General features: G+C 40.0%; 3 protein-coding genes across 3 annotated transcripts; 1 reads left to right on the top strand and 2 right to left on the bottom strand.

Moving 5' to 3' along the window:
• Nucleotides 1-917: 917 nt before the first annotated feature.
• MONOS_967 (uncharacterized protein) lies at nt 918-6557 on the bottom strand (the record flags this gene model as incomplete). The annotated part of the gene is made up of 1 exon (XM_067880190.1): nt 918-6557. The coding sequence occupies one exon, from the start codon at nt 6555-6557 to the stop codon at nt 918-920; it is 5640 nt and encodes a 1879-aa protein (XP_067736031.1).
• A 4121-nt stretch (nt 6558-10678) lies between these two features.
• On the top strand, nt 10679-13675 carry MONOS_966 (uncharacterized protein; the record flags this gene model as incomplete). Its single annotated transcript, XM_067880179.1, has 1 exon — nt 10679-13675. The coding sequence occupies one exon, from the start codon at nt 10679-10681 to the stop codon at nt 13673-13675; it is 2997 nt and encodes a 998-aa protein (XP_067736030.1).
• Nucleotides 13676-13699: 24 nt separating this feature from the next.
• Nucleotides 13700-18079, bottom strand: MONOS_965 (putative RNA recognition motif-containing protein RRM; the record flags this gene model as incomplete). Its single annotated transcript, XM_067880168.1, has 1 exon — nt 13700-18079. One exon carries the CDS (start codon nt 18077-18079, stop codon nt 14186-14188), a length of 3894 nt encoding a protein of 1297 aa, XP_067736029.1. The 3' UTR covers nt 13700-14185.
• Between the last annotated feature and the right edge of the window lie 103 nt (nt 18080-18182).

Raw genomic sequence — 18182 nt, 5'->3', positions numbered from 1 at the left:
GCAGATTTTTATTCTAATATTTAGCACAAAGCATGAAACTCACTTGTCTTTTGTTCTTTGTGAAAGAAAAAAGCATATTTTAGTATTTGATGGCAGATAACAATTTGAAACAGGAAAAAGTTAATGTTTACAAAACAAATATATAAATATATAAATTTTTGATTTCAAATATATATATATACATATACATATAATCGTTTTCTTCTTCCTCGGGATTCAAAAAAACAGGATCATAACTCATGCCACTTTCGAATGGATCATTGTAAAAGTGAATTCAAACTCATTCTACTCAGAGAAGGAAAAACAAGAAGCTTAATACTACTTCACTTAAAGGAAATATCAAACTCAAAAATTAATGAGTATTTTTGTTATATAGATTCATTTTTCATATTGTTTGATTTCGATGAGGTAGATACGTTTATAAAATGGTTTTGGTCATTATGACTCGGATATACTATTTCTTGGGGGAAAAAGGCAGCAGCATAACAAAGTTCCAGGTGCAACTTTCAGCCTTTTCTGAAACAATGTTAATTATTTTTCAGAGCTGAGATAATGGAAATAGCGAAAAGAATAGCATATATAAATCTTTCATATTGGCATCAATATCTAGTTGAATAGGAAAAGTTAAAAGCTTCAAATGAATTATACATTTTCCTTCTCTGATATAAAAAGGAATGAAAATATTATTTTACATGATTCTTCGTGTTGGTAATGTGAAAGCATTTTCATCAAAGGAATAACTGTTCGGTAATGACAAAAATTGAATTTTCAAATAAAAAAGACCATTTGGCTCAAAAAGATAGATACAAAAAGTGAGATGAAAAGGATTTTAATGAGAGAGTTTCAATGTGGTTTTTCTGTTGACAAATAACAGAAATTCCCTCAGATTGTTTTTTCTACAAACGGTCGTATTCAATTCACCAGCTTTGACTCGGATCGATCTTGCTTGTATTGTTTCTGCCGGAGCATTCAAGATTGTTAGCAATGTCAATTGCATCAGAAGCTGTAACTACCATTACTCCAGGCGGAAAATGTTGGAAAAGTTCTTTTTTTAAATCAAATAGTGCAGGTCGCATTTGGGAAATACTATTCATACAGTTTTCTATTACGCCACAGAAGGATGATTGAATGATAACTTGGCTGCATGGTCTTTCCCCTCTCTCAATCTTTTGTCCCGCTACTTCTGCTTCATACTCTCCAAACGGGATCTGCAGCGTCAGACACTCCCACAGCATCATCCCAATCGAGAATACAACTGACTTCTTCGTTGCTCCCATCTTCTTGTTCATCAGCAGTTCAGGCGCCTTCCATCGCATGCACTCCTTCCTGAGATCATCATCCTCAAAGGCAGATGAAGGTGGAGGTGAGTTTGTGAATCTCTTGCTCCTTCTTGAGCAATCAGATGAAGATGTAACAATCGTGGATGAAGAAATTGAAGATGAATCTGAATCGGAAGAGGAGCAATCTGAGTGCGTCGCAATGCAGATAACCATGTGCTCTGAGAAGAGAATAATGTGAGGGCTCAGATTTGCCAGTGATTGGAGAGGATTTTCCATTTCGTCAAATGAGTGGAGAGCAAGATTGACCACCCAGAACAGGATCTGGGCAGCTGTTATCTCTCTTTCCTGAAGAGTACCTATCGCCATCTCCTTTGTCTTATTCTGCCCATGAAGCAGCATGAACAGCGAATCCCTCAGATCCACAATCAATTTCTCATGAGGTGAAGAGCAGGCCATCGCATCCACCAGATTCGACATTGACGAAGTGGTTGGACACGCATCTTCCATGCGAACAAATGTTGTGTCTGTGTCTGAAGTGTCTGTGGTAGAAGTGGATGAGATTGATGGAGAAGGAGTTCGTTTTCTTGTCTCTTCCTCTTCTTCTTTCTCATCCACCTTCTCCAGCATCCATTCTGGAATCTTGTCTGAATCTCTTCCAAGGATGTATTCAGTGGAACCACTCTCAGAAAGAAGATGTTCCGAAGACTCAGAATGTCCCAAGCTTTTCTCGTACACCCTCTTCTTTATTCTCTCTTCATTTTTCTTCTCAGCCTCCCTCTCTGCTCTTCTCCACTGCTCTTCAGGTGACATCTCCATCGTCACCATCTCAAATGCCTTCGGATCTTTTCTGATATTGTCATTCACAATCTCTTCTAATTCCTCTGTTCTTCTCTTTTGTTTTCTCCATCGAACTGCCAAAACAACAGATACAATGAGCACAATCATGAGAATGATTGCCATGATGATCACAATCAGCATCCAATAAGATTTTCCTTCTTTTCCTCCTTCAACAATTCTATCATCTCCTTTTGGTTCAGTTTCACTTTTGTTCTTCAGAATGAATGAATTTGTTGATGAAGGAGATTCTGCATTCCCAAACACAATGCACACACTCACTTCTGTTTCATTTCCACAGGTGCTGATGAGATCCTTTGTCGCACTTCCTTCAACTTCTCTTTCTGATAAAAACCCATTTGAATCAAAATCATGTTTTTCAATCTCTTTCTCATCTCCCTTCTTCTTCACAACTGAGAATGACAAATTGCACGGAACAAGAAGCATTCCTTTGAATGTCAGCTTCATTCTATCTGCCTCTTCTTTTGTTTCCACACTCTCCAACACGGGAATGAAAAATGATGAATCCCTTTCTGAAACAATCCCTTCAAAATTGCATCCATCATTCAGCATCCAAAGTGAAGTATTTCTTTCTAATCCATCTCCTCCTTTCAAACTCATCACATTCAATGTTCCTGAATCTGAACAGATGATGTTTCTTCTCAGCGATGGATATCCTTCAATTACTGGATTGTTATTGACAAACTCTCCTTTCTCAATCTTCACACTCCCTCCACTCACCCACAGACCTCCTACCTTGCTATTTCTGATTGTTGTTTCTTTCATCTCCACATTGCTGTTTTCAATATCAATCAACGATCCGCTCCATTTGCATAATTTCTCTACTCTTTCTTGTTCTCCATTGACTGCCTCTGCTTCTTTCTCCTCTTTTTCTCCATCAAACACACATATCTCAACCTTCACTTCCTTGGATCGTCTTATCTGCATCATGCTTCCCTTCTCCACCGAATTCGCGCTTTTTTCAAACGAGCAGTTCAGCACACTCACCTCTTGCTCAGCGTCTTCCATCGCAACAACACATCTTTCTGATGCTACACTCACATTCTCAATCGCCATGATCTTCATCACCACTTTCGCCTTCCCTCCAACACTCACAACATCTCCCTCACATTTGATATTCGATATTCTTGTTTCAACAATTGTCACATCCGATTCTTCATGGAATGACAGCACTGATCTTGTTGGATGAATATCCCTGAATGTTGAATCAAATATTTTCAGCTCTCCACTTTCCACATTCACAATTGAACTGTTCAACTTCAAGGCCTCAGCTGTTGTTGTTGGGAAAGAGAAGAATTCACATTTCTGTATCTCCATTGAACCATTCTTCACTTTCATGAGAAAATTGTGAGTTGATTCAAATCCATCTTCAAACTGGAATGAGCACCTCTCCACTGAACATTCATTCACAAACTCCATAACACAATCCTTCTCTGCTGATTTCTCAATCTTGCAGTTCAACCGAACAATCGCCTGTGACTTTTTGTATGAATTCACATTCAGATCCCCAATCACACATTCGCCCGAAACAACTCCTTCTCCATCAATCAGAATCGCATTCATCACTCCTTCCTGAATGTGATCAACCGCGCAGTTGATGCTGCTGCATGGACTGCTTTGTGCCCCGCATCGTCTGCCATCAGCTCCTGTTCCATTCAGAAACACGTGAAGCCCATAATAATATGTAATCAGCGGAATTAGATCAACATCTCTCTCATTCTCAACATCCTTCCCACAAATGGAGTTGTTTGAGCTCAATGACTCCTGGTTGTAGTTCAACAAGAACAGGGTTTCGTTGATCTGGTGCTCAATTGAATGGCATTTGATGAATATATCTTTCCCTGCAAATGCCTCATTCATCCAAAACAAGGTATTCACAAACCTAAAGTTCAGAGATGGAATCTGACTTTCATTATCATAAACAACATTTGTGTCTGCTCCATCGATGAACAATCCTCCGCCGCGCCCGGACTCCATCGAGCATCTGCATGTTGAAAACGTGCTCCCATTCACCTTCAAAACCGATTCTTCACTCTTCAGCACCACTTTCATTCCTCCTCCTTCTGTGTTCAAATCGCTCCTGCACGTGGACATTGTGCAGTCTTCGATCGTGCATTCCATCGCATAATCAAACGATCCCAATTCAATGACGCTTGCACTGCTTCCTTCGTTCTTGATGGTTTCAAACGAACAGTAGACAACTTTCAACACAGGCTTGTTGCCATTCAAATGAGTGTTTTCATTTCCATTCATCTGGTTTTCCTCTTCTGTCATCGAAATCAGGCTATTTTCTTTCAAAGTGGCTGATGAAATGTTCACATTCTGGATCGTCACCTGGCTTGTACTTGGGCTGAAAGCAATGAATCCTTTCAATTCGTTGATCTTATTCAAAGTGCAGCTCTGAACTGCTGCGCTCCCTCCGTTCACTTTTATCAGGTAACACTCAAAACTTTCTGCCAACCCTACTAATGAGCCAAATGAACAATTAGAAACAAACAAGACTGTATTTGTTCCTGACGATTCAATAAATATTTCACGCTGTGTGGTTATATTTGGCTTGATGAATGATAAATTGAAGAATGATAGACTCACATTCGACGATATCATTGCACCACTGCTGACAGCATTCCCATCTTCATCAGTAATTGTCACGCTTGTCCCTTTCTTTGTTCCTTTTATCACAACTGCTGGATCGTCTGAATCTGGAGAAGTTGGCAACGAAGACAAGAATGATATCGGATGGCTCAGCAACCCTGAATCCCCAATGCTGATCTGGGATTCGCCTTTTCCAAGTGGCTCATATCTCAGTGATATCAAGTGGTCAATCGATGAGCATGGTGCTTCAGAAAACCCACACCCGCTGAAGTCTCCTCCTTTCTCTTTCGATACAAACCCTTTCTCGCTCCAGTTATCCCACAAATACACAACCAATGGAATCACATATCCATTTTCTCCTGTTGTCTTCCTTTCCCATCCACACAGCTCATCCAATGACTTCTTATCACTTGTACTCAATTCCTCTTTCAGTTTTTCGTTTGACATAACCTCGCTCAGGTCATTTCCCGATATGAACACTTTCTTCCCTTTCCAGGCATTGCACTCGCTGAATGTCACTCCTTCAAGCACAAATGATCCCATCGTATCTGCCAAGCTCACAAACATCCCTCCTCCCATTCCTCTTCCTTTCTGCAAGTTGCCCTCTGTTGGTACCTGGCATCCTGTGAATGTTACGCTATTAATCTCCAAACTTCCTCTGTCCTCAACTGAAATCATCATCCCTCCTCCTTTCATCCCACCTCCACCTGTGCATGTTGTTGAAATACTGCAGTTATCCACAACTGCACTTCCTCCTTCTTTTATTGCAGCACCAATGCATCCTCCTTCTCCACTCCCGCCTTCCACCGTCACTCCACTTACTCTGCTGTTCTTTATGTCCAACTTCACTCCGTTTGTAATTATTATTGGCGATACCTTATTCATTGTTACTGTTTTTTCCATCACAAATCCATCGACAGTCAGATTTCCTCCCTCAATATTCAGTATGTTGTATCCAATCTTTTCTTCAGTTAATGGACTATTTTCAAACGAGAATGAACAGCTGGTAATTGTGACTGTTGACGAGGAATGGATAAATGCACTTCTCCTCCCATTCATATCTTCATTCAACACAAATGCCAAATCACACATCTCAAATGATTTTGTGCACTCAATCATCCAATTTTGATTTATTGATCCTTCATCTCTCACAGGCACTCTTGTCCTCTCTTCTTTTCCTGAAACACTCACATTAAATGATACCACTTTCATTTCACACTTTATTGATGTTTCAGAAGCAACTTCGATTTCGTGAATGGTGCTGTTCGCTCTATTGTTCAAACAATAGTCAACCGTTGCGCACCCAAACTTCTCAAATCCACAATAAATGTGATCCAGTGCAACTTCTCCATTTCCATCAGCCGTCAATTTCGAGACAATTGTATGAAAATATACAAACAGCGGAATCACTTCCTCTCCTTTCCCATCCTCGCTACCGCACAACTTCAAAACATCTGAGGGAATGGATGTATATTCAAAAAATCCAAATGAACTTTCATTCACTTTTGATTTTAGCAATATCCCTGAATTGCAACAAACAAAGACATCTTTTCCAAAGTTTGCCTCATTAAGATTGCTCACAGAAAAGGACACTTCTGATTCAATGGATAATTCACAAGTATCGCTCTCTATCTGTATCATAATCCCTCCTCCACGAGATTGTGAATGATAAAGATTATTTGCGTGGCATCCTTCAAATATTGTTGTACTGTTAACAATCATTTCACCATTTCCAGTTAGTTTGGCATTCACTCCTCCGCCATTTCCTTCATGACATTCGCATCTATCAAATGTGTAATTTCTTAAAAGGAATGTTTTTCCTTCCATGACCGTTACGTCAAAAACACTTCCGTTTCCTCTTCTTCTCTTGATGGATGTGAAAATGCAAGAATTACATATAACTTTATCAGAGTCTGAAAAGAGAGGAAAATCACTCAACTGAAATGATTTCATTTCGCTTTCGCTTAAATATATGGTTCCTTGAGTAATAGAAAATAGTTCACTTTTGAAGTATTTATCATTTTCCAATGAGGATTCAATTATGCACTTTGTGAAGTTACATTTCCCAGATTCGCCATAAATTTTTACAATTTTTGAGTTTTCAGAAGTGACGTTTGCCAATGAAATTTGAATTTTTGTAAAAGAAATGAATCCTTCATTTATTTCAATGAAAGGCAAATCAGCGTCAATCAAACATATTATCTTGGTAACTTTGTCAACTTGAAGATTCTCATTTTCAATTTCTATATATCTATTTTCGACGATGATATTAATCTCATTCGTTTGATTTGATACAAAAACTTTGTTATGATTCAAACTATCTGGATTTAAAAATTGAACAGCATAACCAAGGGATCCACATTTTTTTGTGGTCGAACCACAAATTTCTCTATCAACACCATTCATTCCATCAACAAAAAAAGGATTCCAGAATCCATTCAACCAAGCACTTTTGTCTTCTTCTCCTTCGACGCAAAGCAAGGATGTCAGTTTCACTGAAAACGATCTGCAATATTTAACTCGATCTTTTGTCAGTTTTCCTTTCCATAAAGTGCTTACAAACATGTCTTGTCCTTCAATATCAATTGCACTATTATTACGAAATACACAAAAAGAAATTGATGGGTTTCCGAATGGACCATCAACTACTGAATACAAATTAGTAAAAGCAAGACCTCCACCTCTTTGAGTAGACGTAACGCAAGAGTCAAACAAACAATCGCTTAAATGAACTTCTATATCATGTCCAATTAGCATTCCTCCTCCTCCACCAGATTCATTTTTCCCCATAGAACTACATCCAATCAATTCAATCTGAGTTATTGTGTCAGATATATTCATCGTTCTGATGTGAAATCCGCCTCCTCCATTGTTATCATGACAGTTTTTAAATGTTATTTGCTGATATACATGGTCTGATCCGCTGTAAGATGCAATTCCTCCACACCATGAGTTTGGAGCTGTTCCGTTTTCAACATAACTGTCTTTGATAAAGTGAACACCTTCGCCACTCAGATGTAATGTGCCACCATCAACAGTTGCAGTGTTGTTGACAAATGAACAATTAGATATTTCAATATTTCCTGTGCCTCTGTGGCGAATTGCTCCTCCATATGATGCTGAAAGATTAGTAAAAGAATTCCACTTGAAAATTGCATCGTTATTATATATGTTTTTTGACGATTGAGGATTCAAATAATGAGGATAAATTGAAGTTGATTGAACAAAACTGTTGTTATGGGCAAAAAGCCTTCCATTTCTCGCATGCAATCCCCACGTGATGCATCCATAGAAGATGCTGTCAACTTTGCAAAACTCGCAACTGTTAAGTTGCATGTTAAAAAATACTGAAAGACTATTTTGTTCATTGCTTTTAATAGAATTATTTCTGTTTGGTGCAGAAGAAATATTAAAAAACGATGACAATTCAAAATTTGTGCAAAGACCTTTTTGGTTTCCTCCAAAAGATTGATGAGAAAGCAACTCAAATGAATAAAAATTGCAACTTACAACATTCAAAATGAAGTTGAGTGATTGTTCTGCCACAAGCGAAGATAATTGAGTTTGAACATTTTTTGAAGAAAAAGAAATATTTTTTAATAAAAGTATACTATTATCGACTATTGAAAATTCCTTGGTTATGTGCTCGAAATAAACTGCAGAGTCAATGAGCTCAGTGTTTGAATTATCAACTGTGATGATGGAGTGCGTATTATTTCTCACATTAATTTGAACATTATCTATTGATAGAGTTGAGTTCTGGCATATCATGTTCACTTGCAGAAAACATTCGACAATATTTTTCTTAAACTCATTCTTTTCGACAAATTTTTCGTTTGTTTGATCAAGATGCTTGTTCATAATTTCTCTCTTTTGAATTGCATTTTCATTTGTAATTGTATTATAGTCAAATGCGGTTTTGAAAAATGAATTTGTCTTTCTTATGCTTGATTTGAACAAATTGACTCTTTCACTCTTCGTTGAAATAAACAATAATAAAATAATATGGACTACAATGCTCATTATTCAAATCTGTCTTCCTCTTAGAAGAATAATGTTTCAAAGAGAAATTCGATAGATGAAGAGTTTTCGAGAAAATAAATTAAAGTTGATCTGATCTAAATAAACTCGAATATGGGGTGTTTTTCACTTTCAAAATTTTGTTTTTTAGAATTTTTTGGTTTTTTTTTTTTTTTTTTTGATCAGGAATTGTTTTTGGTGAACTGAGCTAAAAGAGAATTATTGATTCATTGTCCACTTCAATTGCACGCTGATGGAGAAAAAAAATATTTTTTTACAGGCAAAAAAGATTTTAATTTGAAATTTCCAGAAATAAAACTTTAATGAAAGAATTATTGAAATGGATAACGAAGTTCAATTGTCTGCTAAACACAACAATTTCAGAAAAAGAAAATATAATAATAGAAAATTTCCCCTTTGAATACTGGATAAATAATTGTATTTGCTAACTGTTTTCTCTTTATTTACTTCAAGTTTAACGGGATTTGAAATTGCATATCATCATTTTTCATGTAAACTAAAAATAATTGTTTGAAACTGCATCCAATGTGATGAAACAATATATCAAAACTGAAAAAAATATTTGTAAGAGTATCATTTCTATTATTTTTTAAAATATTCAGCGACATAAAAGACAGTCAATCATTGTAGAATATAATTTGGCTGATCCTTTTTAAAATCAGACTTTCGTTCGAGTTTTGATCAAATTTACAATCTCAATGGGATTTTCAAAAAATGAACTACTACGATAAAAACAATACAGCACGCGATGACTTAGAAAATGAAATTCATTTTTTCCGAAACTCCCATTGATATTGAAATTTTGATCAAAACTCGAAAGAAAGTTAGATTAAAAAAAGGGATAAGCCATTTTGTAATTGAAAACATGCTCATGTTTCAACGAGCACGTTATTTGAAGTGTTTTTTTGTGAAGAAGTGAAATTATTCTTTATTTATTTTTTCTTTTGTTTTTATTCTTTCTTTTTGAAAAATTGCAATACATCATTCTTCCTTTGTGATATGTTTAATTTATACAATCTTGAAAAAGATCTTTTGTTTATTTCAACCAAAAACACAAAAATGAGCAAATCAACAAAAGAAAATTCGTTTGTGGCAAGTGGGCAGATAATGCCCGGTAAAAAAAATCTATTTACATGTTTTTTTTTATTTAAACATTTATCAATTAATGCAATTATGATTTTTTGAAAGTAATTTTCGTATAACATTAATTCAAAGCTGAGAAAATCAATATTAAAAAATCCAATTTTAATTTTTATTTCGAAAACTTCCTCGCTATAAACAAAAAACTCTTATCAGTTGATTAAATGAAAACTTTTCGTTAAACATAACCCTAATAAACACATAGACAAGGGACAAACCATCTTTTTCTAAATGAAAACCAAAAAGAAATATTCTCTCTTTTTTATCTTAGTGGTATGATCATTAATTTTTGATAAAAATTGCTTTTGAAATGCGGAAAATTTTTCGTTTTTTTAACGAATATTTCTCCTATTTGCGAATTTTTAAATCCGTAAATTAGGTTTTAAAAGGTCAAAAATTCTTCTTTAAGACTATTTTTGTACCGGTCGCTATGTACCCTCTTACCTCGTTTGTTTGTTATATTGATCATTCAACAATAATAGCTATTTCAAAAGGTATAAAATATTTTCTATTAAAAACCCATGCATCCAAAATTAGAAGACAAATTACTTATTTGATCAAAAATCCGAAATTGTTTTATTTTTTATTAATTTTTGGAAATTGAAAGTTTTATTTTTAGACATGATTGAGCGATAAACGCAGAAAGATTTTAAAAGATTTAAAAGATTTTTCTTCATATTATTTAAAGAGCATTTATGAAATCCATTTTTTACGAATGATTGAATTACAGTGCATTTTAATTTTACACATCATTTTTTTCTTGGAAGATGTCCGGCAAAAATGTGATAAATGTTAAGCTCCTTGGATCATCATCCAAAATATCTTCGATTTCAACCAAAGATTCTTCATTTGATGAAAATGCATTTGGCCCAACCAATGGTCCACAAGAACAAAAAACTGTAAAGAGTCCTTCACCACTCAGCGAAAATTTACCAGAAATTGAACTGAAGAAAGATGATTTATACCAGTCATTAACTTCGCAATTTTTCATTAAGGAAAAGGATAAAAGTGATATTAAAGAAAAACGAGGAAAGAATAGAAAAGTTCTAAAGAATGCATGCGTTACATTTGCACATGCGACACAAAGTGGGAAATTTTCTCGAGAAGATATAACATGTAGATTTGGACTGGATCGAAGACGAGTTAGTTCTGTTTATGCAATTTTTTCTGGTCTTGGGTTGGTGAAAGAAATTGTCAGTAATACACTACAAAAGAAATCAAAACTTAAATGGAATTATCTTCAGTCGTTTGTTCTAGAGCAGCCACACAGTTTTATTCAAGCCGTTTTTTCTTGCCGTCAGAAAAGAAAAGAGATGGAAGATTCTCGAAATATGCTTCTAGAAGAAATTAAACAGCAAATGATTCGAGAGGCGAAGCTTGAATCTATTATACGATACAAATACATTAAGCGGAAACTGCAATCAACTCGCCGAAGCACTGATGGAACTAACTATACAAACATTTCTCTTTCGATTCTGGCTTCACATCGATCAGAACTTGACAGCTTCTGCCGGATTATTCCGACCCTCAAAAGCGTATTAAGTCAGTCTGCCTTTAAAATGAAGAATCCTCAGGCACTCGGATTTCCTTCAATCACAATGTCATTTCCTCCTCCACGCCAATCAACCTCATCTGCCGGATTCCCTTTTCCTTCGCCTTCTTCAAATTCATCTTCAAGTTCTTCAAGTTCTTCAACTTCTTCAGATTCTTCTTCTTCTCCAACCACTTTCCATTCTCCACTCCCTTCAAAGCTTCCATCAGATCCTCTTTTACCTTCTTCTCTATCTCAACAAAACTTAAGCTCAAATTCATCTTTATCCTCTCCTTCTGAAGATGGATCATTCAATCTCACTCGTCTGCCTCTTTCCTCATCTGAAAATACTTCACAATCAACTTCTTCTTCTCCCTCTCATCCAGCGACGACTTCATCACCAGCACAAGTTCCACACACATCTCAACCTTCAACTTCTTCTTTTTCTGCGCCAACGATGAGCCTTTCCGCCTTCCCATGTTTGGCGCCTTCTTCATTCGCTTCACTCACGTCAAATCACTTCAGCACTCACAGTTTCCCTTCTCCAACACAAACAGATTACAACACATCGCTTGACAGTGCACGTCGCAGCCTTCTTCAATACTCGCAAAACGCCTATTCTCCTTCCAGCTCTGCTCTTCTGCCGTTTCCTGCGTCCTTCCCAGGCAGCGCCATCCCTTTCTGCTTACCCCCATGCCTCCCTCTCCCACCCCACCCGCACATCCCTTCTCTCCCTCGCCCTGCCATCAGCCTTCTTCCTCTGACACTGCCTCCGCTGGAGCAGTTCAGTCTACCGCCTCCACTGTCCATTCTGCCCTTCTTCCTCCCTCTTCTCCACCCTGCTGCCATCCACGTCGTCGCCCGCACAGACATCAACGCTGCCCTCCTCTTCCACTTCCACTCCCTCGACATCTTCCAGAAATGGTGTCTGGATAAGCTGCCTCGCATATCACAGTCAGATACAAACAACGATGCTATTTTCCCTCAATTTCCCCTTCAAAATGAAGAAGAACTGAGCATTCCAGAGGCAGAAACAGAGAAAAAAGCGCTTTCATCGAACTCGATCGAAAGTGCTTTCGGTTCAGATATTCAGCTGTCTCCGCTGCCAATCGAAGAAGCGATGCCGCGGCAGCTGGGCGACGACAGCCAAGACAAAGAATACAAGCTCATTCTCGACGAGCTCAGCCAGTCTGATCTTGAGCCCCCACATCCGCTGCCGATTCTGTCTCATCCACTCCCTTCTTCTTTCCCTTTCCCCGCCCACCCTTCTCTTGCTGCTGCATGCACTGCGTTTTCCTTCGAGGCAACTGCAGCACGCTCAGCAGACCCTGTTCTTATCGACGGCCTTCCCTTCTGGCTGCACCCTTCGCTTTCTATCAACCCTCCTCCAAGGGATCTCAGACAGCGCATATTGGACTCAGCATTCCCTGAGTTCTATTTGAATAACACGACTGCTTCTTCTTCTGCTGCTGGCATAGGAGACATTCAGAACACAACCGAGTCTTCTTTTGCTTCTCAAAGTGTTGATTCAACAGACAATCCTTCGTCTTCTTCTTTGCCTTCTCAAATGACTGGAGAAGTTGAGACTGCTGTTTCGACCCCGCCAAACACAACCAAAAATTCCTTTTCCGATTCTACTTCTTCTTCAACATCTTCTTCATCTTCATCTGCATCTGCATCTGCAATTTTATATCCACCAATCCTTCAAACGCCTTCTTCCTCACAGAAATCACCAGAACCTTTCGCAACTCAGCCATTCCCGCTCTCATTGTCACCTGGAAATCCATTTTTTGGCCTGCATTCCCCTCAGCCGCTGTCCAGCATGTTCTCCTTTTCGCCCTTCTTCTCTTTGTCTCCATCGACTCCTCTCTCATCCAACCTGCAGAAGAAATGCTCCATTGCCCATCTCTCTCTCACCCCTTCAAAAGACTCCCGTCTTCTCCAGACACGCTCAGCTGCCTCGTCTGCCAAGCCCTTTTCTCTCAAGTCTGCCTCTGCCAACAGCTCTGCCCCAATCGAGAAGACAGCTGAACCGCTTTCCCCTTCTGTTCTTGGGCGCTCACCGCTTTTTGGCTATTCTCCATCCACTCCTCGTCGCAGTGGTCACTTCTCTTTCTCTCAGACGGCTCAGTCAACTCCTTCGAAGAACAGCAATTTGGAGGCATCAACGCCAACGAAGCCGCACAAGACACTCCACTTTAATTATTCGGTCTCCTCGTTTTTTGAGGAATAGGGCAGATAAACATGATGTTATTAATGAATAATAAGTATTTGTATTTAATATTTTTTTAAAAAATAAAGAGTTTTAAAAAGGAGCATACAAAGTTGAAAAAGAAAGAAGCATGTCAAAAAATTTATATATGTAATCAAAAGATAACAAAAGATAATGATAACGAAATTTGCAATTAAAAAATGAAAATAATAAAAAAAATGAAACTTAAATTCGAAAAAATCTTTAACTGAAACATTAAATAGTGACAAAATACAACAAGCGAAACGTAGTTCATATAAAAAAACCAATCTACAAAAACAAACAAACAAACAAACAAATAACAAAGAAGAGTGCCTACAGTTGCAGATGCAACTTATGAGATTGCATTGAAATACAAATGGAATTATAAAAACGACAATGCCAATTTCAAAGTGCATGTATTCAATCCTATTGTCATTACTCAAAATCGAAATAACAAACATAGAAATGCTGCAAGGGACATGTGGCACGCAATCAAATACAGAGAGGCAATCACTGAAGATTGTGCTTGTGTGCAGGGTGCTTCCTTTTGGGGGTGCTTTGCGTCAAAGAAAGAGATAGCAATGACGAAGAAACAGCATCGATAGATTCATCTGATGCAGAAGAAGAGGAGGAAGAGGAAGAAGCATTAGAATTGTGTGCACAAGAATCAGATTCTGGCACTAATTCTGAAACATCTCCTGCAGAAATAGACTGATTTGACCCAATTAATTCGTGAGTGTCTCCTTCAAAAGCAGACACTTGCTCAAATGCCGATGGGATGGAGGACATAAGTGAATGCTCCTGGAACTCATCCAACGAAGACGAATGAGAAGTTGACAAAGCTGTTCTCGGAAGGCGTGTGGTTGTCGACGAATGCGAGTTCAAGTGCATCGCATGGACAGATGTTGGATAAGAGTTCTGTCTTTGATGAGAGACAGACAACGATGAGACAGACAGTCTGTTGGCTGTGTTGTCGCTCGACTGAAATGTGGCTGCGTCACTCAGAACAGACGAGGCAGAGGGAGATATGCTAACAAGTGGACGAGGAGACAGAGTGAGCTCTGAGAAAGTGTCGTCGTGCGAGTGGAATGTGCCGAGGTTGACTAGCTTTTGAGAGGGTATCAGCGTGTCTGTCTGGAAAAGGGAGTCGGTTGCCTGGTAAGTTGGCGATGTGACTGAAGTTGGGCTGATTGGAGGCGGAGAAAGAGAGAAGGTGGAAAGAGGGGCAGGAGAGTGTGAGGGAGAGATGAGAGGCAGCGTGTGTGGAATATTGCTGAGGGAGCCGTGAAATGAAGGAGAAGAAGGAGAAGGGCTGAGTGAGGGAGAAGAGAGAGTGTGGCTGTGATGAGGAGAAGGAGAACGAGTCATGCGGCGCGAGAGAGATCGGTCGAGCAATGAGGATATCTCAGTCAGAGAGGAGGCTGATGCAGATGCAGACGCTGAAGAAGAAGAAGAAGAAGCAGAAGAAGAGGAAGAGGCAGTGGGAGTGCTAGTTGATGTGATGGATATGCTGGTGATGGTAGAAGAGGACGAAGAGGTGTCTATTGAATGTGATGTCTGTGTGTATGGATGGCGCTGGGTGAATGTGTCTGTCTGTGAGAGATACATCGTCGGTGTGAATGTTGCGCTCATCGACGTTAGATCTGTCCTCAGCTGCGCCTCTTCGTCGTCATCGTCGTCGTCACTGCTTTCATCATCGAGCGGATCGTCTTCGCTTTCTGACTCGTCTTTTTCAGTCAGCTGCAGCGATGCCAGCGACGCCACAAGAGGCACCCGGCTGCTGGCTGGCTGAGGCGCTACGACAACATTCTGTGCAGAAAGAAGAAGTTGGTTGTCTCCATTTGAGTTGTTGCTTGTATGTGGGTGGGTGAGTGAGTGGGAGGTGGACGAGACATTTGGAGAATGGCGTGATGACAGAGGAGATGGCTGGGACATCTGAGACATTTGAGAACTGTTGCTCGATTTGGACAGCGGCGTCTGCTGCATCTGAGAAGCAGCTGTTCTGTCTCTGGTGTCTGTCTTGTCGTGCGTCTGCTGAATGACACGGGTAGGAATGAAAGACTGCGTCTCGACTGAAAGCGGGGCAGAGAGCGACGGCGAGGCAGGGCTGGAGAGAGAGAGGTGGAGAGGAGATATCTCCTGCGATGTGGATGCAGCCGAGGGAGAAGCAGATGCCATGTTTGTGGCAGCAGGCGAGAGGGATGTGCCACTCCCTTTGTATTGGTGGAAGATAACAGCTGTTGCTTTCACTGTAGTGACAGCTGGCGCCGGCTGGGCAGAAGCATCAGGTGCTGGCTGATAGGAGTCGATGTGCGGAGCAAGAGAATGCGATGAGGTAGGAACAGGATATGAATATGGCACAGCCGATGCAGGTAACGCTGATGCTGTTGCTGAAGAAGAAAAAGAAAAAGAAGAAGAAGAAGAAGAAGAAGAAGAAGAAGATGATGATGATGATGATGATGATGATGAGGAGGAGGAGGAGGAGGAGGAGGAGGAGGAGGAGGAGGAGGAGGAGGAGGAGGAGGAGGAGGAGGAGGAGGAGGAGGAGGAGGAGGCAGCATCGACAGCAGGAGTAGCAGTAAGTGTACCGAAAGATGGTCTTGTTTGTGGGCTGAGCGGAGGCGATGTGCTCATCAGAGAGAGTGCTGGCAGAGGAGAAGTGAATGGATTGGCAGACGACGGAGACACAGCTGCCAACGGAAGCTGCTGCTGGAACTGTGGAATGAGCACAAGCGGTGGCGAGGCAGAGGACTGAGTGGGAGAGCCGACGGCAGAAGAAGGCGATGCAAATGGCTGTGTGCTGAAGGATAATTGTGCTGGAGGGTATGCGGCGCCTGTGGTGGAAGAGAAGGGAGAAGAGAAAATCTGACCTGAGGCAGCAGGAGATGGAGGGAAAGGGGCAGAATGCAGCTGGCTGGGCACAGGAAAGGTTTCAGGATACAACGGGACATCAGAAGGAAGAGTGTTCAATGGCATGCTCTGAAGGTTATGCTGCGCTGGTTGGGGCAGAACAGGCTTAGGATGAGGCAGAAGAGGTTGGCTGATGGGCAGTTCTGCTGATCCTGCTGAAGAAATCGGCTGATGAAACCGAGGCTGAGGAGCAGTCTGCAACTTTGGCGACAGAGAAAGAACTTGCTGTGGCTGCTGTGCTGCTTGTGGGGTTGTCTGTGTGTGTTGTGCTGAATGAACATCACTTTGCCCAACCGAATTTTGCGGAGTTGTGTTTTTCGTGGCAGGTTTTGCGAGTATCGGAGGTGCCTGTCTTGAGAGGAGAGGCGGCTTGGAAGGAGTGGGCAGCTGGAGAACTGTTCTTTGCGGCTGCTGCGATGCTGCATTTGATATCTGAGGATAAGAAGGCACAGGCCGAGAATGGCCATATGCAAACATCGGAGGATGAGGAAAAGCAGGTGAAGAAGAAGACGGCGACGATGTGGTTGAAAGTGCAGTTTGAGTGCTCAGAAGCGGAGGCAATGGAAGAGGCTGTACAAGTTGCGGCTGTTTTTGAGGCGACGTCTGTTCCTGTGAATGAGCAGATGGCTGTTTGGAAGCCTGCTTCAATGGCTGTGGAGCAGTTGTGCTGTTTGGCATTAAAAGAGGAGGGCGGGCAGACGGCTGTGTCGAAATTGAAGCAACAGCAGACGCAATCGGTGAAATAAACGGAGAAGGAGACACCGATGTTGATGCGGATGCTACAGAGCCTCGGAACGATCCGATTCCTGCATTGAACGAAAGGCTTTGACGTGATTTCTGAATTTGCTGCAATGTTTCGTTTTCTTTGTGAATAGAATTAAGTTGTGCCGCATGTTTAGATTCTCTCTTTTTCTTCCTTTCTTCTCGCATGTCGTCTGTTTCTGCATACTTCACAATTAATGGTGGATATGCAGGATGAAGCTGTTTTCCATGCAATCCTTGAATTGCACCATCAGCTCCTCTTTGTTCCGAAAATCGAACAAATCCAACTTGTCTCGCTGTCTGAGTTTGCCTGTCGATCATGACCTTCGCAGCTTCAATTGTACCAAAAGGAGAAAACAGTTCGATAAGTTGCGCTTCAGTTGTGTTTGGCAACAAAGGCTTCACATAAAGATTGGTGTTTCTTTCAGCGGTGCTTTCTTCTCTAGGCATATTTGAATATTTCACCAATAATGCTCTTCCACGAACGATTGCGCCATTCATTGCTTTTATAGCCTTCAATGCTTCATCCATTGCAGAAAAACGAACAAATCCAAATCCAAGACTTTCTCCAGTTTTATCATCCATCATCACCTTAGACGATACAATATTTCCAAAAGGTTTAAAAAGTGAATTTAGCTCGTTGTCAAAAAGATCAGGAGGAAGAAATTTCACAAAAAGATTCAATGGATCAATCTCGTCTCGAGATGACTTTTTCTTGTTATGTTGAGCCATTCTCGTAAAGTGTTTGTTTCTTTTTTTCTGATCTTTCAAGCAAAATTTTCAAAAACAATTTTCAAAAACTGTCTGCAAATTAGAGAACAAATTTTTTGATTTT

The sequence above is a fragment of the Monocercomonoides exilis genome (assembly GCF_001643675.1).
Source record: "Monocercomonoides exilis strain PA203 chromosome Unknown scaffold2-2631571, whole genome shotgun sequence".
In the NCBI taxonomy this organism is placed as follows: domain Eukaryota; phylum Preaxostyla; order Oxymonadida; family Polymastigidae; genus Monocercomonoides; species Monocercomonoides exilis.
Note: the sequence above shows the minus strand (reverse complement) of the source record. Positions and strands in the feature narration are given on the sequence as shown.